We start from the raw sequence: 22,841 nt of genomic DNA, 5'->3' as shown, positions 1-22,841 counted from the left end.
GCTGCTCTGTACTCTGAGAACCCACCTATCAAGCCCAGAACAAAGCAGAAAACATTCAGCCTGAAATGATGGGAATTAATTCCCCTCATTCATCATTCCCACAACAGTCAAATCATTTAAAGCCATTCTTCTGCTCCCACCCCTATTAACTGCAGTGCCTCAACACGGGGACACGGCACAGTGCAGACAAGGCAGGCAGAACAATGCAGCGTTCCACTCCCAGCTGCAAACACTGAGAACCCAAACGTGGCTGATGAGAGCTTCCAAACACTTTATTTAGGACCAGTTCTGCCCATGTGCTTTTTTTTTTCCCCCTCCCCCCTTCCCTCTTCAATGAATGCGATTATGAAGTTACTGGCATTCTGGAAGTGCCCATCACCACAGCACCCAGCTGCTTCAGGGGAACCAAGAGCCAACACTCAAGAACCCAGCAGTCGCTTAGTTCTGCTGTCGGGCTCATCTACCAGCAAAGGATGAGGAGAGAGCAACAGACAAGGTTTAGATCAGAGATAGAATGAACACCCAGAGCCCCAGCTTCCCGTGAAGATCAAGCAGCCATCCCTACAGCCACCCACAGAGCTGCAGCTTCCCAAGAAAAGCCTTGCAGCAACGGGTTTGATACTGCATTTAGTCACCTAACAGAGCGTGGATCAACAAAGAACAACCCTATCAGCCCCAAGCACAAACTCCAGTTACACGCCAACACAACAGGGGTAACCATTAGCATTTGCTACAAGAGTTACCATCCTTACTGATAAGGAAAGAGGCTCTGGTTTGTGACTGCTGAATGTTAAACAATAAAGAAATTTCTCTTGACGTAACTATACATGATCCTCAGCAGGGGCTGGGAGCTGAAAGGCAAGGAGAAGCCCCCCCTGGCTGTTCCCACACTGTTCCAGTGTCGCCTCATTTCCCCATCACACCCGAATTTCTGGAACAAAATCCATGCCAAATAACAGTGCAGGGGGAGAATCAAGTTATGCCTGTGCCTTGTAAGTGAACGTGTACCGACCCCCAGCACAGCCACCAAGCACACTCCAACTCCTCCGAGCAGAATGGCATTTGTCTGTGCTCCAAATTATTTTCAGCTATTTATAGTGTACTTAAGTTTCTGAACAGATTGCTTGTCTTTAATACACCAGGAGAGAGTGTGAGTGCACAGACATACACACAGAACACAGGGAAGAAGATGGCAAAGCCTCCCCCTCTGTTGGTTTCAGGTGCAGATGTTTAAGTCCTAGAACCTCTTGGAGCTTCTCCTTCAACACAGATTAAAACCTCTGTTCCTCAGAGGGGTCCTGGTTAACTTTTGAATCCAAAGATGCCCTTTATGTATCCCGTGAGGCCACTCTTGGCCTTCTGCTCCACCTTGTCCTCCAGAGGTGGGAAAGCAACATGATTAAGGGCCAGGTCAAAGAACAAGGGTTTGCATGGGATGGGCTGGAAGCCTGGAGGGAAGTGCACGAGGCTGACTTGCTTGCTGACTAGAGAAGGATCCAGACAGAAGGTCTCAAACCGTTCTGAGAGTGGCTGAAAGAGAGCAACGCAAAAAGGCAAGTTAAACACAGCCCACGAGCCCACCAGGCACAGAGAAATCAGCAGCACTGACCAAAGCTGAAAATCCCACGTGTGACAGCTTGGGCCCTTGGGAATGCTTTGATCCCCTCCCAAAGCCCTGCTCTAGATAACCTCCTCAAACACAGGGAGAAAGCTAACCAAACAACAATACAGAGTGGCACGTAGGAAGCTGCAAGCTGTTCCAAGCTGAGGAACTCCACCCTGTCATCCACCTTCGGCACTCACAGAAGGAAAACAAGACGACGAAAACCTCTCACCCACTGCAGTCCTGACAGAGCTCCAATTAACCTGACATTTCTTGATTTCAAGAGACACTCAGGTAACAGGTTTAAAGCAATATTCATTAAAGAGCACTTCTTTAATTTGACAGAACTCTTAGCTCCTACCTTGCCATCCTTGACCTGAGACGGAGACTCAGTCTCATGATTATCATTTGCATCTGCAAAATTAAAGAAAAGGTGCTAAGGATAATAGACAAGATCTTCAGCTGTTCCCTAGGCTGAGCTGTGTCCTTGCTTTCTGGGATGTACAAAACAACATTTGTGGTAGAGGCAGCTTGCTTTCTAGACAAAGAGAACCACGCAGATTGAGTAACAGCCACCACAGCACTCCAGTGATGGAGAGCTTCTCCAAGTCACGGCTGCAGGAGCTCCTGCAAGAAGCACCAATTTGAGTTAAGCAAGAGCTGATGAAAGACAACACCAATAAGAGGCAATAAAAGACAAGGCAGTTTGTCACTTATCTTTATCCAGCAGCAGGCCCTGCAAAACCAGCAGCTCAAGAAGTCACAGAGTTCATCCACCCCCCTCAAGCTCCCCTAACCTGGTCCACACTCACATTCTTAAGCACTTTTCCCAGATAGGCAAATATAAGGTAAGGTCAACGAGAGCTGGTGCTGCTGTCAAGGAAGTGCTACGTACTGAACCCAATTTGTTTGCAGGAGGAAAATTAAACACTAAACAAAGTATTCTGAGCAGGTTACCAAAACAGATGCATGTCCTGAGGAAGCACATTTGCAACTCCAGGCAGGGAGCAAGATGCCAAGCGTCCAGTCAATGGTTGCCTAGCTGCACTACAAGCAGACTGAAAAGCTGCAACTGGGAAGAAACCATTTTCAGGAGCCTCCATAAGTCAGAGTTTATGTGGAAAGACACTTGAACTTCAGAAATGAACTAAAAGAAATTGAACAGCTGCAGGAGCATTATTCAAGACAAGTTATAACTCTGGTACAATTCTAGAACTCACCCAATATAGCTGCTGCTTGCAAGGAGTATTTTTCTGCATTGACTTGAGTGATCAGATCCTGCACGTCAGGCAGCTCCTAGGGCATGAAAAAAATGAAGTGCAAGGCTGAGACACGCCAGAGTGAGGGCAAAAGTAAAATCTGACAAGGGACTGAAAAATTAAGTGCTAGAGCTAATAAGCCTTTCCAGAAGAGGACAAACTCCAGGACAGCCCTTAAGAAGCTACAAATACAGCATGACAGAAAGCATGGAAAAGTGCTAGGGAGCTCTTACAGCAAGGCCACCTCCTCCAAAGCACACGGCCTGTCAAAACATCTCCACATCACTACAAAGTACAGCAGGTCACGAAGTCATACTCAGATTATTAATTTTGCCACTTGAAGATCAGCCTTGAATTTTAATGGCCTGGTGCCTAATTGACAATAAATACTGGGCCAAGGCTTTCTCATTAACTTCAGCTCCACTCTGCACACAGCACTGGGTTCCTACCTTCAAGCTGTTTGTAAAAGCTCCAGCTCCTGACTGAACTTCACCAGCGTATTTCAGCACTCTTTCATATAAAACCAGGGCTTCACTCCACTTCTTGACCAGTACATAGGACTGTGCAATGAAGAAACACCTGCAACAGTAAAGAGAGTCCCTGACGTGACCGTGTTTGTTATCCATACCTTTTACAACTCAAATCCCTGATAACAGAGCCCATTAAGCACGTCTGGCCAGCTTCCCCTTAGCAACCACTCTTCATTTCACAAAAGGGCAAAGGAAACTGCATCAGAGTCCTGTAATGTGCATAAAGCCTTGGGATAACAACCTCTGAACGTGTAATGCCTGCTGGAGGGCACCTGGCTGTTTCTCAGTCACCTGTAAGCTTTGTACACAAGCGTCTTCAATCCAATCTCTTTTTGGAAATTCTTGTCCTCTTCCAGGCCAGGAAGCTGTGTCAGTTCCACGAGGTTCTGTGCAAAACAGAGTAACAAATTCAGGCATTGTTTTCCTCTGGAATCTGGAAAGCTGGCCCTTTTAATACTCAGCACTGCACTCCCATGAACATAGTTTCCAGTTTTCTAATTATCAGTATGCTAATCTTACAAAGGACACTGACTGAAACTTGTACATGTTTGCCCTCAGGACAGATTTCCTGACACAAACAGGAATTAGGACAAAGACTCCTAAGATTTCACATGAAGCAATTCTTTCCTAAGCCTCCTTTCCCATTCAGAACCTCCTGAGCCAAGGGCTCCCACAGTTAATTGAAAACATATGTGAGAAATGGAGAAACTGCTTATGAAGCACAAGCACAGGGCTTTTTGAGCTGCTGCTTTTTCCAGCCAGCAGAAACTACGGCAGCTGTATGAAACAGTCAGAAAAGCTACAGGAAAACTGCATGGGAGAATAAATGGCAGGGAGGACAAAGTGCGGGGAGGACAAAGTGGAGGCAGGCCGTTCTGCACCCACCTGTAGAATGATATCATAAAGGCGGATCAGGTCCTGGGGCCGTGGGGTGCGTTTGCCATCCTCTTCTGAGCGCTGCTGCTGCAGCAGTGCCTTCTGCAGGGACTTTGCCATGCTCTCATTGCGCTTGATGGCGGTGGACAGCTTGATGTAAGTCAGATAACTGCAAAGAGATCTCATTTAGGGGGCTGTGGGAACTGCTGGGCCATGGCTCTGTTCTGAAAAGGCTCCTCCCCCCATCCGGGCTGATACTAGTAGGAGCAGAACCATCCGAAAAGTCAACCTGGAAGTCTTAAGTAAAATCCTTTCAAAGCCACATGAATCAGATCTTATCTGCACAGTCATCCTGTGAGACCTGAGAGGTCCGAGACAAAAAAACCTCACAGAACAAAACAAACAGAAATAAAACACTGACACGAGTGTGATTTCTTCACGCTGGCAGCAGTGTTTGCCCATTACCTGTGTAAGTACTGTATGTTGGACACCTTCCCAGAATCACCTTCCAGAGAGTGCTCCCGTTGCTTCTGTGGAAATCAGGGACAAAATGCTGTGTGACAATGCTTACACAGGTTGCTGGTGAAAGAAAACATCAGGAACAACTCGAGGGTCAGGTGAATCACAGAGCTGAATCAACTCTGCACTGCCATTCACTCTTACCGACCCTGAATACAATCAGAGGTGATAAACTACCATGGGAATTTTTAGTAAAGAAAGTCAAAATAAAGATTCTTGCTGTTAAGCAAGCTTGACAATAATGAATCAGTCCCAGAGCAGAACTACATGTAGAAGCTATATTAGCAGAGTTAAATGTAGGACTGCTGATGTTTGGTGCTTACCTGGTCTGGTTTCAGGTCTTCCCGCACCGCCTGAATGGCGTCTCTGCACTCACTGAGCAAAGACTCAAACAAACGTTCCCTGGTCTCCTCATTTTCTGCCTGAGAGGGGAGCAGAATGAAGACATTTGTCACACATTTCTCTCTTTCGCATCCCACACTACAAGCGTTAACAGAGGGGATGAAAGCAAGTTTCTCCCAAACTACAGCATCGACACCCAGGGCAGACAGAACCCAACCTGCAGTTCTGATGCACTTCAGGGGACCAAGTGCCAGGAACTGAACAGAAGCTGTAGGGCAGCTGGTCAGAGCTCCACAGCACTGCAGGCCCAGCACAGGCAGCTCTGCTCACCTCATCCTGCAGCTGCTGCCATCCCAGCAGCCCACAGCAGCTCTGAGAACTGCAGAGGTTGGGCTGTGCTGGAGGAAAGGCCCAACAAACAGAAGAGCTGAGCCTTACTGACCTGGCAAAGCACCAATGCAGATTGCTCTTGTTATGCTGATTTAGCTTTTCCTCTCCTGCTACAAACTCCTAGATGACTATCTTTTCTACACTCCCACTTGAGTGATGCTCAGTGGCAGTAATTAGTTTGTTTGAAGCATTTGGTTTTTTTTTTAAGCAGGCCTGTATTTCAGTAGCTGTGAATGAGCTGTTAGGCGTTTTCTGCTGTCACGACAAATCTGATCAAAACATGCAGAAGTTTTTGGCCTCCTGCCCCCCAAAACAAGATTTGGAAACACCTTCGAAGAAAGCAATAACAAACTACCACACAAAAAAACCAAGGTGAAGCCTGATTTCTGCCAAATGGACTGGCACAGCCAATTAAACAACGTGCCCAAAACCTCTCTGACTGATTTGGTAAAACGAAACTGCCCAGAAACAAATCCCAACCTCACCAACTGTAGGAATGATTAAGCTGGGAAGAGCAAAATTTAATGCAGTGAACTTGAGACTGGCCAAAAAGAAAACAAAAACCAACGGCCCAAAGACATTTTTGCTTGTATTACTTTCAGAAAAGCTGCACAGCCCCCTCTTTTCAGAGCTTAAGTTCCTGTGAAAAACTGCTGAGCTTTACCATTGACAGCCTCTCCTCTCGTAAGGTTTGCAAACCTAGGAAGGAATGTTATCTTTTTGTTATTTGCCTCACAAAGCCTCACCTATCCTGACCTAAAAGGGAGGTGGGGGGGTTCTTGGGGTTTTGGGGTGGTGTGTGTGTGTGTGTGTGTGTGTGTGCTGCAGGAACTTTTGAGGTGGGATGGACTACTGAGAACAACCAGAGACAAGTCTGGCAGCATTCTCAGCCTCACCCAGCAGAATGCAGCCATCTCACTGCACGCACAAAAATGAAAACAGACAGAGATCATCAGTCAAGCACAAACAGGAGAGGGCTGGGCCATGCAGTGGAACAAAGGCTTTCGTTTCTAAGCAGAAATTCCTAAGGTGAAGCAGGTTGTGCATGGAAATACGTTGGTGCTCTGATTTGCAAGATAGCAGAGAGAAAAACTGAGAAACAAGTGCACCTGCCTAGGGAGAACCAATGTGGCTCTTGAAGTCATGCATTCAAGTCTACAAAAAGGGTGGCAGAAACAATTTTAAGCTTGGAGTTGTTTCTCCAGTTGCCAACAAGACACTGGAGGCTGAGAATCTCTGCCTTTCCTCAAAGCACATCCACCCCTGTTTGCTTCTCAACGAGCTCTGAGGAATGCTGTTGATGCACGAGTTTCTGCTACTCCTCTGAGCTGGAAGGTGCCAAAGATCCCAGCAATGACAGCTCATGGAGGTGAAGCTGGACTGTCCATCACAGCTGACCCTCTGACTGCAGAACAGCCCAGCTCCAGCCCTCTGGTAACGTAAATACTGATCTCTGTGTTCAGCTCTCACCACTGCTAGTTGTGATGACACAATTCCTGTTTACAGAGGTTCCAAGGACCACAATGCAAGACTAAAGATTTCAGGTTGCTGCTCTGCCACTGCCTTATTGAACAAAGAGGGTAAATTCACTGACACCATCCATCTGCTGCTCTCACAGGATGGGAATTAAAGCAGGCAGCAGGAACTCTAAGCTGCACTTCCACCTGCTGGCCATACCAGTGTACACCTACCAGAACTGTAACAGCACCACCAGAGTCATTATAGCCTGGCAAAACTAATGAACACTAATGTTTCCTACCCTACCTGTCCTATCAGACTGCCTCCTTACTACTATCTCCTGCCCCTGTCCCGCCGTATGCTTTTGTGAGATTTTCATTTTATCATTTAAATGAGTATTTATCTTCATTTTTCTCCTGTTGATGTGCAGTTTTTTGGTGCTCCACAAAGCCCATCACCAGGGGCAACAGCTGCTGCTAAAGCCCTCTGCAGTGCCTCCTCCAAGATGCTGTCTGCAGAACAGACCATCTGGACACCACAGAAAACTCTTGGCTGCAGTATTAAAAGCGTGCATAGTGTGTGCTTCTGGAAGAGTTACATTCGAGATGAATTTGCCTCCTGCCATTTACCAATCATCTTCCTGCTTTGGAAGATTTGCTTAAGGCAACAAGAGAGTGCTCTGAACTTCAGAGCAGCTACTTCATCTGGCAGCAGTGCTTTTTGTTGCTGGAAAGAGGTGATCTTTACAGAACGTTTCCTTCTGCTTGTCTTCAGTTGGAGCAGCTGAGCATCATACTTCTCCACCTTTAATTTTAGCCTTTTGACCACAAGTTTGAGAAAAGGTTACAGCCCAGGCATCAAGTTTTATCTCACAGGGTGAAGTAAAGAGGACAATTAGAACAGACATTGGAGATGGTTCCTGACTTACCTGGACAATGGCAGCCTCATTGTCTGCCAGGCCCAGCAAGAAGATCCTCACTTTGTCTATCTTCACAGGAACAGTTCTTCCTCTCCACTCCACTTCACTCATTGTGGCTGCCTGCTTTGCTCGAGTTTGGGTAATCAGTGCCTGTGCAGAATGGACAGAGATGATGAGTCCAAACATAACAAATCCAAACTTAAGGAATCCAGAATGGATTACATTGAAATCTGAAGGCTTCTCCCCCCACCTCCCCAGGAGTGAGGCTTCCCACACATGAGCTTACTCGTGCTCTCCTGATACACACTGGCTCTTAGTGGTGTGCTGCAGCAATATTTATGCTCAAAGAAGTGATGTTTGCATGTTTGGGTTCCAATATTCAGGAAGTTACCTCCAGTTTTTCAGCAAGAAGGCCTTCAGTGCCACCAGACCTCAGCCTCATCTGCATCAGCTCATTCATAGCCGACTGGTCACCTGTAAGATTTAACACATCAGGGTGTATTTCATCTGAATTCAGAAATTATTTTAATGGATAACCAACACACCTTATACTGGAGAACTGGGGATTTGTGGGCAAGAAGGATACATGTTTATTTTTATTCTGACTTCATATGCAAACTACTAAGAATTAATATTTTGTCTTAAAGAAAAAAAACAACCTGGAAAACTGTATCTGTATCTAGGCTTGCTCCTATGTCACTTAGAGCAGTATTTAGAAGCCAATGTTCCCTTCCCATGAGCAAGCTCGTTGGTGCCTGGAGCTGAAGCAGCCACTTCCCTTACCAATATTATAGGCACAGTAACGAATGTTGGGAGAGATCTCCTCCACACGCTGGTTGTACAGCACAGCTTGTTCTTCTGTGAAAGCATTGGCCAGCTTCTCATAGATGGTCCTAGCAGAAAAACACACATTAACACCACAGTGGGATGTCCATAATCTGGAGACTGCTACTCTTCAGTGGCACCTCCTGGTTGAATGCAGTTACCTGACCAGCTCACAGCTACTGCACGTGCAGCCTTCAACCCCATGCTTACCCCCATGCTGTTTAGTAAAAGTGAGGGACTCACTTGCACTTGTTGAAAGCCTCCATTGCTGCTTTCCACTCCTGGTGCTCAAAACGAAGCATCCCTGTGAGGTAAGCCATGTATGCCTGCAGACAACACAAGGGTAAGTGAGCTGATCTTCCCACGACAGCCTGGTCTTAGCATAAAGGCTGCTGTGACATCTGGAGTAAGTGATCATCCCTTACCCTTGTTGTCTGATCTTCCCACAGAAACAAACTGATTTAAATTACATGTAAATGCCTAAGGAAGGGTTTTTTGTTGTTTTGTTGAACTGACATTGCTAAGGAGATGGAAGAAAACATGTTTCCTGCTTGTTATATAACCAACACGGCCCACAAATGTCACAAGACATCTTTTTCAACAGCAAACCACAAAACAAGCATTTAGCTGAGTACCACTGCAACCCTTATTCAGAGTCCAGGCTCACAACACAGCTGCTTTCTGTGTTCCAGGAACTGAAGCCACAAAGCTTATATTCCTGGTGTCTACCCTGGGACATCAAAGAAGCAGAAAACAGGTAAGTATATTTATGGGGCTGTGATGTATCAGCCAGGCTGGATGTGGCTCTGGGCAGCCTGGTCTGCGGGTTGGTGACCCTGCACATAGCAGGAGGTTGGAACAGGATGAGCACTGTGGTCCTTTTCAACCCAGGCCATTCTATGACATGATTCTATGAACTTATTCCCTACCAATTCTTTTTACTGTTGCTTTTTAAAGTAAAGACAACCACTTGACACACATAAACAACTTAGAAGTCCTCAGCCTGGCTGGTGTCACTGTTACTTCTCCAATCCTAGCAGCTGCAAGAATCCAAGCATGGAGACATCACCTGATTCCAGAAACAGCCCATCCTCATCACCTACTGCCAGGTGAGGACAATCTCTTCACCTAAAATCCAGAAGTTCCCTCTTTGGCTTGAGCTGTAAAACAAGACCAAAGCATCAGTGAATACCTGAGCTTCCAGCTTTGTTTTGGCATCCACTCTGTTACTCTCACACAGCCTCTCCAGCTCCTCAGCATGCTTCACAGCCTTGCGCAGGCGGGACAGCAGGTGGAAGCGTTTGCGAGGCTCCGTGTTGGCCTCCTGTTTGAGCTGCATGGCGTAACTCCACGCTCTCTCTGCATCCATCAGAATCAACAGCAAATACCTGCAGAGAGAGGAAGATTTAATGAGAAAATGATGATGTTTAAGCAAGTACTGCCACATCGCTGAGAGCTCTTTGCCAAGTGACCCGTGATTTGGCCAACAGAACTTTAGCTTGGCTAATAAAAGGCATACATTTTTGTTTCTGCACTTTATGAGGACATAAACTTGTATTATCCTTATCTCTTCTTCTGTATTTCTCGTTACAGAAGTGTAATTAGTCAAACGAGGAATGCCCCGTCCCTGGAGGTGCTCAAGGCCAGGTTGGATGGGGCCCTGGGCACCTGGGCTGCTATGAAATGGGGAGGTTGGTGGCCCTGCATTGGTGGGGGGTTGGAGCTTCGTGATCCTTGAGGTCCCTTCATCCTGTGACTCTGCGAAGAAGAGATTTTGATACAATTCTGTAGCAGCACAAACACTGCTAAGAAGCAGCGACCTGTGATCTCAGGTTGCTTTTCAACCAGGCTCAAAATGGGCAAACACATCTGTGAGCCCCACAGCTAAGGCTGCAACGTGTCTGACTTAACAACACCAAGAAAAGACAACACAGCACACGTTGCAAGTGTTTCTAAAAGCTGGGAAATGAGCCCAAGCCCCTGGCTATGCCCACACACCAAACAAGCACTCTGCCAGGTGTTGGAAGCCTACATAAAAACAGCGAGCTTTTGTTCAAAGGGAATGGGCTCTATCTCCTGTCACGTCCTTGCTGGCATTCATTATCAGCATTCATACGGCTCCCCTAGCTGCATGTTTTTGTAAGCATTTCCTCTTTAATACCCAGGTAATCTTTACTATGAAAAGAAGCCATTTCAGTGACTGGGAGGTATAAAAAAAAAAAAGAAAAAAAAGGACTGACTATTGCTGCTCCTTCCCCATTTATTCACAAGATGAAAGCAGCACACGAGCAGTTCCCCTCCCCTGCACAGCAGCCAGAGCATTCATCTTTTATTAATATCAACAGCACAAATAGAAATACATCTACATATGCTGCACAGAACCATTTTCCACGACGCCCACATGAAAACAAATGCTCAGGAAGAAAGCAACCACTCACTAACACAGGATTCCAGCCAGCAGCCATACCTGTTGTCTGAGAGAATCTCTTCTGTTACTTTCTTCCCAGTGAACTTGTGCCTGTTCCCCATCTTGAAGTTGAGGGTTTTTCGGAGCCGCCTCAGCCGCCGGGAGCAATAACCCCTAAGGGAAAGAAGAGGTCAGCCTGGCCACAGTTGTGCAGATGTCTGAGCCAGGCATTGTTTGAACAACTCAGAACTTCATAAGGTGAGAGGTGTTTAAGAAATGACCTGTAAAGCAGTGCTTAATAAACAGAATAAGAGTGGGAGGACACGCAACAAGTCTTGGTCTTGAAAAATCAGAATAATGCTCTCCCTGTTGTCTAACTTTATGCTCACTCATTGTGTGTTAGAGCACAGTGAGGTGTTAGCAAGCTCTTAAAAAGGAACTCCAAAACAAGAAGCAGTATTTATACTGCTCAGTGGAACAGTCATAAGAATTAGGCTTCATTAGGAAAAAGACACAAAGCAACTTGACAAGAGATATTTACCTGGCAGACTGATTTTGCTGACTGCTACAGCAGGTTTATATTTTCAATGGTATTGTGCCAATAGAGCAAACCAAGTCACAGCAGCTGTGAGACAGACAGCAACTCCAAGACATCCACGCTGCTCACTCACCTGTACCTCTGGAAGTCCCCATGTCGTAAGCCGTGCTGCTGCTGGGATTCCTTCACAATCTGAAGGACTGGGACTTGTGTTAAGGCAGGCTGACAGTACAGCGTGCTATCAGTTCTACATTCTATCCCCAAAGAATGCAGTAAGCTCCATTAAGCAAATACGCCCTCAACAGAGGCTGGTGGAGAGCACCCAAAAGCTCTTCAAAGACACAAACCCTCAGTTGTAAGAAGTGACTGAAAGAACCATCTCCTCTGCTTACCTGGAGCTTTTTGTCTATCGTGACAGGCAGGACTAACACATACTGCAAGCATCTCTGTGTACAGAGGACCACAAGATCCTGCTGCTGCCATACTTTGTTCCCAGCTAAAAAGATTAAGCATCTGGGCCAGTGTGACTGCCTGCCCTACCTACACCTCAGCACCTCCCATCTTATCTGTGACAGTTCACACAACTGGAACAGGGCAGCCCTCCTGCCCTTAAACATCCCACCTCTCAGGAAAAGGAGACATGTATTATAGAGTGCTGAGCAGAATCACTGCTGCCTATCAAAAAGTCTCCACAGCTTAAGCACTGAAAGCCTGCATTAGTAAAAGAGTTAGACTGCAATGAATAGGAGGGCACACATTCCTCACTCCTGCTGCCTGCTTAAGATTTACCACTAGATATTATGAAGAAATTCTTTATTGTCGTGGTGGTGAGACACTGGAACAGGCTGCCCAGCAAGGTTGTGAATGCCCCCTTCCTGGAAGCACTCAATACCAGGCTGGATGGGGCTGTGAGCAACTTGGCCTAGTGGGAATTGTCCCTGCCTACAGCAGGGGGTTGAAACTACATGATCTTAAAGGTTCCTTCCAACCCAAACCATTCCAGGATTCTAAAAAGATTTTTTTCAAATTGTTTCCTTAGCCTGTGCCATTACTTCCTGAAGCCATATCCTCTATTTAATTCACATTTGCTGTCTTAGGTTTTCTCCCTGACAGTACCAGAGAAGCTATGGATGCCCCATCCTTGCAGGTGCTCACAGCCAGGCTGGACAGGGCCCTCAGCATCTTGATCTGCTCCAGTGGTTGGCTGCCCTGCCCACAGCAGAACGGCTGAAAATGGACGATCTTTGAGGTCCCTTCCAACCCAAACCACCCTATGATCCCACCACAGCAGTGGCTGGCTCTGCCTCCTGCTCTGCAGTCACACACCTCCTAACATCTGCCATATGCTGACCTGAAACCCGCAGCCTCGTTTCACGTGGATCACCCAGAAGGTAAAACAGCCTGATCACAGCTGTGAAGCTGGACAGGTTTCACACACACACAAAGCCGCCTTCCATGCCACATCACACTTCAGAAACTCAAATCCAGCAGAGCTGCCGGCACACCCGTTACATTTATCAACTGCTGCCCCCTCCAAGCATTAACATTGCGACCACAGCACGCAGCCTGGCGCTCAGCTCTGCTCCGAAAGCTGACGTGTACCTGGGAAGGAGCTGCGAACAGAACAAAGCCACCATTCAAAGGGCCAAAATCAAATCCAGACAGAAGAACTCAGCCCAGGCCACGCAGCCCCGCTCCCCTCACCCCTCCCGGCCTCTTCTCCCCATGAGGAAAGGCCCCGATGCTCCCCGGTCGGCGCTGAGGGAAGCGGCCAGGCCCGACCCCGCCACGTCCACACCGCCCCGCAGGGCCGCGCCTCCCGCATCCTGCCGCATCCCACCGCATCCCGACGCCGTTCCGAAGGATACTCTCCAACCCCAGGCTGTCACTGAGGCCGTCGCTCCGCGTCCCCGCCGGCCGCTCGTTCTCCTTGTTCTCCTCCGCCCCGCCGCGGCCGCCCTGCCGCTCCGCCGCCATCTTGCACGCGGGCCGCGCTCGCCGCGGTGCATTGCGGGCCGGGGCAGTAGAGCCGCGCGCAGACGCCGTGGCCAGAGCGGCCGCCGCCGCGGGGGCTGATGGGATCGCGGAGGACCGCGGCAGCCCGGGGCGCGGCGGTCGGTTCGTGCGCTCATCCAGCCCACGCGGAGCTCCCTGTGCCCTCCTGTGCCGGCCCCCGTTCGCCCGCTGCTGCTCGCTTTAACGCGGGCCCCCAGCAAAACGGCTGCTGTGCCCTGCCGGGCGGGCTGACGCTGACCTCTCCTTAGTGTGGTTTTTGGGGTTTGGGTGTTGAGATTCTAAAGAAGAACTGCTCAGTCGAGCTGGGTCTGAGGGTGTAGGCTCAGAAGCAGGTTGGGCACAGGAGGCAGAGCTGCAATAAGGCCTGGAAGGGCACCTCGCTAAGCAGAGCGCCCAGGGCAGGGCATGGGCTGTGTGCTCAGCCATAGCCCTGGGTAAGCAGGCCATGCCCACCACAGCCCCACAGATGCCTGTTTTTGGGAGCAGCCCCCTGGGGCGATGCTGTCCTGGCCTCTCACTGCCATTCTGGGACTTCTTCCATTCCCATCTGCCCAGGGAGCCATTCCTTCCCATGCCGTGGGCTCAGCCTGCTGCTGCAATACAACGAGCTTTTCTTGCTCATTGCCCCTCCACGGTTCTGAGCTGTGGCCTCTGCTTACCAATTTCAAATCTCTCATTTCCTCTTCTGGATAGGAAAACTGAAAGGGGAAAAACAAAGCCACATTCTCGTGCTGCTGCAGCTTTTTGCTGCGAATCTTTTTGCCCGACCCCCAAGTCAGCCAATTTCTGCCCAAGTAATGCATCCACGTCTCGAGCGAGAGGAAGAATTTGTTTTGGAATTTCTGTGTGGGATCTTGATAATGATGTTTGTATACGAGCCTGCAGGCTGCAAGTTACACCAAAGTTTGGGAAGAAGCTGTTATGTGTCCTTGCACCAGTGCCTCAGGGCTGTGAGCATCCCCTGATGTACCAGCACTGCCAGCAGGGGTAGACTGGGGCATCCATCAAGCTGATGGAGAAGCTGCAGAGTGGGTTAATTATTGGAGTAATTGATGCATTTAATGTTTCCCTCCACAGGAACAAAGGGAGGCAGCCTGTGGGAAGGTGAAGTGTTCTTGGAGAGCTGATTGCACTGAGCAAACTGAGACTTCCACTTGTGAAGACTGGGAAGGAACAAAGCAGGCAATTTTTGCAGGCAGGAAAAAGAAGAGACATTAAAAAGATTTGTTCTTACTGCAGTGTATTAACCTTACACCCCCACCGTAGGGAGGAAGAATGGATTCTCATAGAAACCTTTACTCATCTCTGCAGTGTTCTGGTGCAGGGATCTGGCTGCATGCTGGGCAATTTACCCATTTGCAATCTGAGAGAACTCCCACTCCTAAACCCCTGCAGCCCCAGCTCTCAATAACCAGCTCTTGTGCTGCAAAAACCACCTGAGCACTGGGGGCTCTCCCTTTGGGATGCGCAGCCCCATCTCCCCCAGATCCCAGCACTCAGGAGCTTTTGCTGTCCCACCACATCCAGCTCCCCAGTGCTGTCTGGGGCAGCAGGCAGGGCTGGGGGTGCAGATTTCAGTGTTTGTCCCCACGGAACAGCCTGCGAGGGGCTGGGCTGGAGCTGCCACCGCCCCGGAGCCCTCCTCCTCCTCCTCCTCCTCCTCCTCCTTCTCGGGGGGGAGGGAGAGCACGGAGCAGCACAGACTGGCTGCTGGCTCCCGAGCAAGACGGAGGCGAAGCTCTCTCGTCCCACCTGCACCCTCCTAGGATTGCTGGCTCCTTGGCACCCCTCGTGCTCTGCGTGGCCCCCTTTGGGCATCCTGGTGCACCACTCTGCAGCGCTCTTTGCTCTCCCTCTTCTCCACGCACCCCTGGCCATGAACGGGTCGGCAGAAGGTTCGGGTGAGGGCTGGCATCCCGAGTCGGTGCTCATCCCCCTGGCATACCTCCTCATCTTCCTCGTGGGCACCGTGGGCAACTGCCTGGTGCTGGCGGTGCTGCTGCGCAACGGGCAGGTGAAGAACACCACCAACCTCTTCATCCTCAACCTGGGGGTGGCTGACCTCTGCTTTATCCTCTTCTGCGTCCCCTTCCAAGCCACTATCTACACCCTGGAGGGATGGGTGTTTGGGTCCTTCCTGTGCAAAGCCGTCCACTTCTTCATCTACCTCACCATGTACGCCAGCAGCTTCACCTTGGCCACCGTCTCCCTTGACAGGTAGGAAAGGGGATGGGGGATCTTGAGCAACGCAGCATCCCCTCTGCCAAAGCCCACGCAGGCAGGAGAGGGCAGTGAGTACTTGTTGGGGGCCCAAGGAGCATTTCCCTGCTTGTGGGTGCAAGGGGATGCGAATGCTGAGGGCTGGGAACCTGCTGCAGGATGGAGGAGGGTGGGATTGGAAGCTCCTGGTGCTTTCAGACCCCAAAGGTGAAGGATCTGGTGAAGGATCCAGGGTTGGAAGGATCCAAGGTGAAGGATCTTTGTCCTAAGGCTGCAGCAGTAGAAAAGGGGATGGTGAAACAGTGAAGCAAAGCTCTGTCCCTGTGCAACACCGGCTCTTGCTGGGGCTCTTTGTCCACTAAATAGCTCGCAGCCCTCGAGGAAGAGAAAACTTAGGGATGTTTCAGCTTGGACACTGCTTTTTCCATCTTCCCCTTTCAGGAAGGAATAGCCAGTTTCTGTCCCTGTGGTGTTTCTCACTGTGGCGACTGTCCCAGCCTGCTCAGCAGGGGGTGCAGGGAAGGCAGTGTAAAAGCTCTCTGCTAAAAAGCAGCCTATTGCCTCACCCTGGTCCATCTCAGCTCCTGGCACCGCAAGCGCTCCCAGTTCCAATCTCACAGCAGCCAGAGGGGATCTGGCTCTGCTCAGTGTGAGACCCGGGGCAGTTCCCTCAGAAAGCGCTGGATGTGTCCTAGGGATCCTGAGACAGGAGGGGGCCGTCCCTGCCTGCCCCCAGGAGCAGATTGGGTGTCAGCACAGGGTTGGAGAGGAGGACGTTCCTCAGCCCGCTGTGCTGCCGAAATCCCTGCAAACACCAGGGAATCGCCGATAGCTTGGGAAGCTCAAGTCCATCCCTTCAGCTCTTTTCCCAGCCTGATCTCCATGCCTTGCCCAGAGCTGCAGCTGCACCCCTCTCCTTTCCCACGCAGGTACTTGGCCATCCGATATCCCCTCCACTCACGGGAGCTGCGGACGCCCAGGAACGCACTGGTGGCCATCTGCTTCATCTGGGCACTCTCCTTCATTTTCTCGAGCCCCTACCTCAGCTACTACCAACAGTTCCAGCTGGCCAACCTGACCGTCTGCCACCCGGTCTGGGCCATCTCCCAACGTAAGGTCATGGATCTCTGCACCTTCATCTTCAGCTACATCATCCCGGTGCTGATCCTCAGCCTCACTTACACGCGGACCATTCGCTACCTGTGGAGGTCTGTGGATCCTCTCCAAGAGATGTCGGAGTCCAAGAAAGCCAAGAGGAAAGTCACCAGGATGATCATCATCGTGGCCGTCCTGTTCTGCCTCTGCTGGCTGCCCCACCACCTGCTCATCCTCTGCGTTTGGTTCGGCTATTTTCCCCTCAACCACGCGACGTACGTCCTGCGCATCCTCTCCCACCTCGTCTCCTATGCCAACTCCTGTGTCAACCCCATCGTCTACGCCCTGGTCTCCAAGCACTTCCGCAAAGGCTTCAAGAAGATCTTCGTCTGCCTCTTGCACAAGAAGGCAGCCAACAAGGTGCACGTGGCCCAGGGGACCAACACGGTCAGCATGCTGGAGGCAGAGCTCAGCGAGGTGACTCGTCTCAGTGAGGCCGGGCCTGGCTGCTCCTCGGTGCGCTGCAGGGCTCAGCCCTGGGGGGAGGCAGAGCAGGGGGGAGGTGGGCAGAAAACTGGTGGCTCCTTCCTCACCTTCCGTGTCACCTAGCAGCGCTCCCTTCACGCTGTATTTGCAGTCTCCTGCAGTATGGCGGGCCTGGGGACGGACCGCGCGTTGGGTTTGTGTCAAATCTTCTCCTTTTCCCCCCTCAAACGTCAGAACTGTTGAAACGATGCTGATTCCTATGGGCTCAGCCAAAGAGCCAAGTGTAGGATTTGCAGAGAGCAGGGAGATCCAAACCCCGAGTCAATTTTAAGGTAGGATCACCTGTTCCTCTGCTCCCTGCTGCATCTACACCCGGTCACTCATGAGAGCTCTGACCTCCAACCACAGCAGCCTTTGGCTTTCAATGTGGTGCAGGCGAGGCCCCGGAAGTCTACAGAGACTGTTGGGGGATGGAGACTGGGTGCTGGGGCCTCTTGGAAGAGGTTCCAGTGCCAGGAGCGTCAGGTGAGACTGGGATCGGCACTGGGGAAGTGTGGGCCCTTCAGGCAGGGCTCGGACCTGAGGCACTGGCACTGCCCTTCCCATGGGGAAGAACCCACACAGCCCAAGCATTACATCCCCACAGAGCAAGGCTGGGCTGCAGGGCCCCACGAGGTCCACGTGCTCCAATAAGGACCTAAAGGCTTCTATCCTGCAGATCGTGTCATCTCCCTTAGGATACCTGCAACCCCCTCCTCCATTTCCCTCCTGCTCAATGCAATTGGGGCTGGGATGAAGCTACTCCTTGCTTCACTTTGCTTTGCTCACCCCTGGGGTGAGGGATGCTAAGGAGCTGGGGGAGAAATCATGGGCAGAGGTGAGGACTCTTGAAAACACAGCATTAGGACACCCTGTGGGGGCTGTGACCCTGCAGCCCCGCTCCTTCTTGGTACTGCGCTGTCTCCCTTCCAAGGCTTTGCCTTCCCTCCCCTGCTCTCAAAACACTCATTTTCCCCCACTGAGTGTTATTATAATCAGCTTCCTGTCCCCACGTGGAGGGCCAGAAACCAGCCCCTGCCTCCTATCAATAGCCATTATATTTAGTCTAGGCCTGCTAACAGCATAAGTCACAGAATGTGATTATATAAACAGCACCATTACTCATATCTGTATTTACCACCCCTGCTGAACCCTTTCCAGCCAGGGAAGCGTTGCAACAGCCACACCAGCTCAGCTCAAAGCCTCCTCCTGCCCTCAGCACCCTGCACCATGGGGTGCAATCCCTGCTCGTGCTGGGGACAGAGACATTGTCCCACCATCTCCTCACTGCCCCAATAACACGTTCCCCATGCTGGCATGGCTGGGTGCTGATGCAGAGGAGACAGCAGTGATAAAAGGAAAGCTGTCCCCCAGGTTGCTGCTCAGGATCCATCTTCAGCTGGAGACACGGGAAAGCATCGCTGTGGTGCTGCAGTCAAACACAGGATCAATACATGCACTATGTGGAGGTGCAAAAATATCAGCAAAGGAAGGACGAGCAATCTTCTAACAAGAAATGATTTAGTGAACAAGGAAAATGATTTGCAGAGACTTTCAGCACATCCATTAATTACATTTAACACAACCTTCCCAAAAACCGACTCCAGTGACTCACGGCTGCCTGGCTCCCCTGGCTGGTGGGTGCCAGGAGAGCTGAGATGGAGCACCCAGGGATGGAGCACCCAGGGATGGAGCACCCAGGGATGGAGCACCCAGGGAAGGGAGCTGCACTTGGAGACGCAGCACATTCTGCCACTACCATCCCTGCTTTGAAGAGCACATCCCAAAATTCACATGGATCTGCTGACCTCCTTTTCCAGCAGCCCAAGCCCACTCTTCTGACACCTCCTTGCAGGTGGGATTTGAGTTTTAAAGTCTCTTGCTCCTTGTGATCTCTACTGTGTGACATATCTGCCCCTGCCCTCCCTGTTGTATGGATCCTCACCTGCTGATCCATAGCTGCTTGCTTACAAGCAACGAGATGGAAGCCTGTGCTGGCTGCTGGCTCATTACACCATTTACAGGATGGTGCAGAAATAGAGCAGATGCTCCACTGCCTCTGTGACTGCTGCCAAGGGCTTATAAGCAGCACAAACCCAGAGAGGTGGGAAAGCCTGGAATCAAGGATCTGGGTACAAAGGTGCACACAGAAGGAGTGGAGATGCCACAAGCAAGGAGAAGCAGATGCGAGATGCTGAGCCCCAGCATCTTAAAGTTTAATAAAATGCAAAGGTTAAAGTTTAATAAAAGTGAATTCAATGGGGAGAAGGAAATAAATAAGCTAAATTCAGCTTTCACCAAGCCCAGCAGAGCTCACAGAAACAAGACTGAAAGCTCAGGTTAACATGAGCTTGCCAGAGCACAGTTTTAATGCTGTTTTTCCAGGAATTGCTTTTAAATGCTTACCATGTCAAATTTCCTGCCTGGTATTGCAATGGAATCCAGGGGGGGGCTGAGGTTTTTGAGCCCCCATCTTGCTTTCTGCTGTACCTGACTGCCAGCAGCAGGAAATCTGCAGGGATTCTGTCCCACGTCCCCATCCCTGCTGAGTTTGACAAAGGCCTGTTGTTCTGGGGCAGCAAAGGAGGATTTCACCAGAGCAGGAAGCACTCCCAAACTCTAGCACAGCCCTCCAGTCTGGCCCCCCGCAATAAAAAAAAGTTCTCCTGAAGCAGATCTCCAGCCCCTCAATTCCAAATAGTGGGAAACAAAAGCACTTGTCCATGGGCATTAGTGGATGCACTGTCAGCCAGATCAGAACCTGGGGCTGTAAAGGAGGAAGAGGGAAGGGCCTTAAAACCAGCAGGATCCTTGGAGGAAGCAAGGGGGAAAAGTGTGTCAGGCCCAGCAGCACTGTGCAGCTTTCAGCTGTCACCTCTGCCAGCAGTCTCAGCTGGAACCACTGCACTGTTGGCAGGGTCACTCTCATTTAACGTGTTGCACACACATTCCTTACCATAAAAAGCCAAGGAGCACGCAGTGCTGGTCCTGAGCACCGTGCAGAGTTGGCCACTGCTAGAACCCTCAAGGCAGCCCAGAGGGGCGAGGGCTCCTTCCTGTACACCAGGTTGCTAAGAGCCCACCCAGCCTTGTCTTCAGCACTGCCAAGGATGGGGTACACAGCTTCTCTGGGCAGCAATGCCTCACCATCCTCCAAGTGAAGCATTTCTTCCTAATATCTAATCTAGACCTCCCCTGTTTTAGTTGAAAACCATTCCCCCTCGTCTTATCACCTAGACTCCCTGACAGAGTGCCTCTCAAGCTTTCTCGTAGGCCCCTGCTAGGTACAGGAAGGCTGCTAAGCTCCCCCCTTCCTTCCCTCAGCTTTGCCTGCAACCATTCCAGGTGAATCGCTTTGTCCTGGAATCAGCTGCAATAAAGCACATGTTTTATAGCCTCAGCCTGAGCACATCAACAAATTCCACCCGCTCTCCCGGAGAAAGAAATACACATCAGATCACTGCTGTGGCAGAAACAGATCCAGAAAGATGGAATCCAGATCATTCTGGTGAATGTCAGAGCGTGCATCCAGCATGCTTGACAGTGCACATAACATGTGCCAGCAGTGCTTTGCTTTATGCTTAAAAACACTCTGTCCAGGACCTGCCAGCCTCAGAGAAGCTCTCAGAGCTTGCAGAGGAAAAACAGACAACTCTGAAATCTCAGATTTCCTCAAGCATTGGAGATCAGAAGGCAGGGAAGAGGGCTCTCAGGTGGGTACTGCAAACCCAAAGGGCCAGGCAGACGTGACTGAGATTTAAACCCACAGAGTGGAGCAAATCTGGGCTGGACTTAACCTCTCAAATGGCATTGCTGCTGTTTTATTGTCTTAAAGGAGTTTTCTACACCACCTGAGTGTTTCAAACCATACTTTAGATCTAGGCTTATAATTAAAAAGTCAGGGGTTTGGAAAGGCCAAGAGCTACCTGAGAACAAGTTGTCTGTGCAGGCAGCAGCCCAGGCTCTGCCATGGCAGGACCTGTGCTCTCATCCAGGCTCTAACATCCAACTCTTGCACACCATGAGAAGAGAGATGCTCTGGGCCAGTCTTTATCCATTGGCACTGCAACCCCCTGGGTCAGGCTGCTCCTAGCACACAGCCCACCTCGCAGCTCTGAGGCAAGCTGTGTGGAAAAGAAAAGGCAGGGTTGGTGAATGCACAGCAGCAGCAGGGTTAAAATCCTGCTCCCTACCTTTCTACCACCTGCTCTCACTCTATTTCACGCTGAGGTCTGCCCCATTGCCTCCTCTCCTCCTCCTCCACCCCCATTCTGCTTTGCAGTGCCCCGATGGTGACACAATGGCTCTTCCATTGCTGGGCTAATTAGGTGCCAGCATACATTCAGTTCTGTAAACACACGCTTAGGTGAATAATGGACTTGCTCCAGATTGCAAAGTAGCAGCTATTGTGAGCACACCTAGCTCTATGGAAACCCCTACTTCAAGTGTTCCCATAGGGAAATGATAGATAAGACCCCACAATGGAGCAACAGCAGAAGTGCAGTGGGAGAAGGAGGACTGAGAACACAGAAAGACAAACATGCTCCAAAGCTCTGAAAGGCTTTGGTGTGAAGATGGCCAAATTCAGCTTCCATAGTCAAGCCTGCAAGTACCACTCCAAGTCACACTGCTGGCTGGACTAGTGCCCAGAAAATTGTCTAGGGAAAATTGGCTAGGGACGTAGCATTTGTTTCTCATGTGATACTCAGAGGTTTTATCAAGAGAATGGACTTGGCTGCTTGCAGGAAAGAGATGCATCAGGTACCAAGACAGGGTGCAAAGAAGAATTGGGAAGAAGGTCCTCTGCAGACATCAATATGGAAACATTTTGACACACGTTCTGCCTCACATCAAGGAGCAGCAACCAGTCGGGATGCCAAGGATCTCCCTCTGCTTCTCACTGCCCTCCAACCTGACTGCAGCATGCTGCTGCCCTTTCTACCACGGCCTCACACAGGACAAAGTGCTGCTACTGGGACAGCTATTGAAGCTTTGGGGTAAAACATTCCCTGCACATAGTAGAGCTGCAGGTCTGCTGAGCTCCAGCACTGACAATACTACACCTCAGAACGATCATCTTGCCTCCTTACTAAAGAGAATGAGAGTTAAGAGCAACCACGGGGAAATCCTTTGGTATCCTACAGAAATGTGATTCCCAAAACCCACCAGGGAAGCAGGCAGCACAATTCAGAGCTTACAGCCTGCTGTCCTAAAGAGAAGGACTGTACCCAAAAGGATTCACAAGCTCCCTGTGTCAGCTGTGCATTGAAGTTTGAGTATTTACAAAGGAGCCTGAAGATGTACAGATATAAATCAAGA

At 50.2% G+C, this 22,841-nt stretch overlaps 2 protein-coding genes across 2 annotated transcripts; one reads left to right on the top strand and one right to left on the bottom strand.

Moving 5' to 3' along the window:
- Positions 1 to 254: 254 nt before the first annotated feature.
- On the bottom strand, positions 255 to 13,676 carry SRP68 (signal recognition particle 68). The gene is made up of 16 exons (XM_052688234.1): positions 13,535 to 13,676; positions 11,800 to 11,866; positions 11,189 to 11,302; positions 9,914 to 10,109; positions 8,965 to 9,047; positions 8,680 to 8,789; positions 8,288 to 8,370; positions 7,906 to 8,046; positions 5,111 to 5,209; positions 4,734 to 4,798; positions 4,278 to 4,437; positions 3,684 to 3,778; positions 3,312 to 3,441; positions 2,824 to 2,899; positions 1,965 to 2,017; positions 255 to 1,530 (listed from the first exon to the last, which is right to left on the bottom strand). Exons 1-16 carry the CDS (start codon positions 13,641 to 13,643, stop codon positions 1,303 to 1,305), a joined length of 1,809 nt encoding a protein of 602 aa, XP_052544194.1. The 5' UTR covers positions 13,644 to 13,676; the 3' UTR covers positions 255 to 1,302.
- Positions 13,677 to 13,784: 108 nt separating this feature from the next.
- GALR2 (galanin receptor 2) lies at positions 13,785 to 22,830 on the top strand. Its single transcript, XM_052688236.1, has 3 exons — positions 13,785 to 14,116; positions 14,760 to 15,899; positions 16,832 to 22,830. Exons 2-3 carry the CDS (start codon positions 15,559 to 15,561, stop codon positions 17,604 to 17,606), a joined length of 1,116 nt encoding a protein of 371 aa, XP_052544196.1. The 5' UTR covers positions 13,785 to 14,116; positions 14,760 to 15,558; the 3' UTR covers positions 17,607 to 22,830.
- The last annotated feature ends 11 nt before the right edge of the window (positions 22,831 to 22,841 follow it).

The sequence above is a fragment of the Tympanuchus pallidicinctus genome, unplaced genomic scaffold, assembly GCF_026119805.1.
Source record: "Tympanuchus pallidicinctus isolate F22 unplaced genomic scaffold, pur_lepc_1.0 scaffold23, whole genome shotgun sequence".
In the NCBI taxonomy this organism is placed as follows: Eukaryota; Metazoa; Chordata; class Aves; order Galliformes; family Phasianidae; genus Tympanuchus; species Tympanuchus pallidicinctus.
This window is presented reverse-complemented; position numbering and strand designations above follow the sequence as displayed.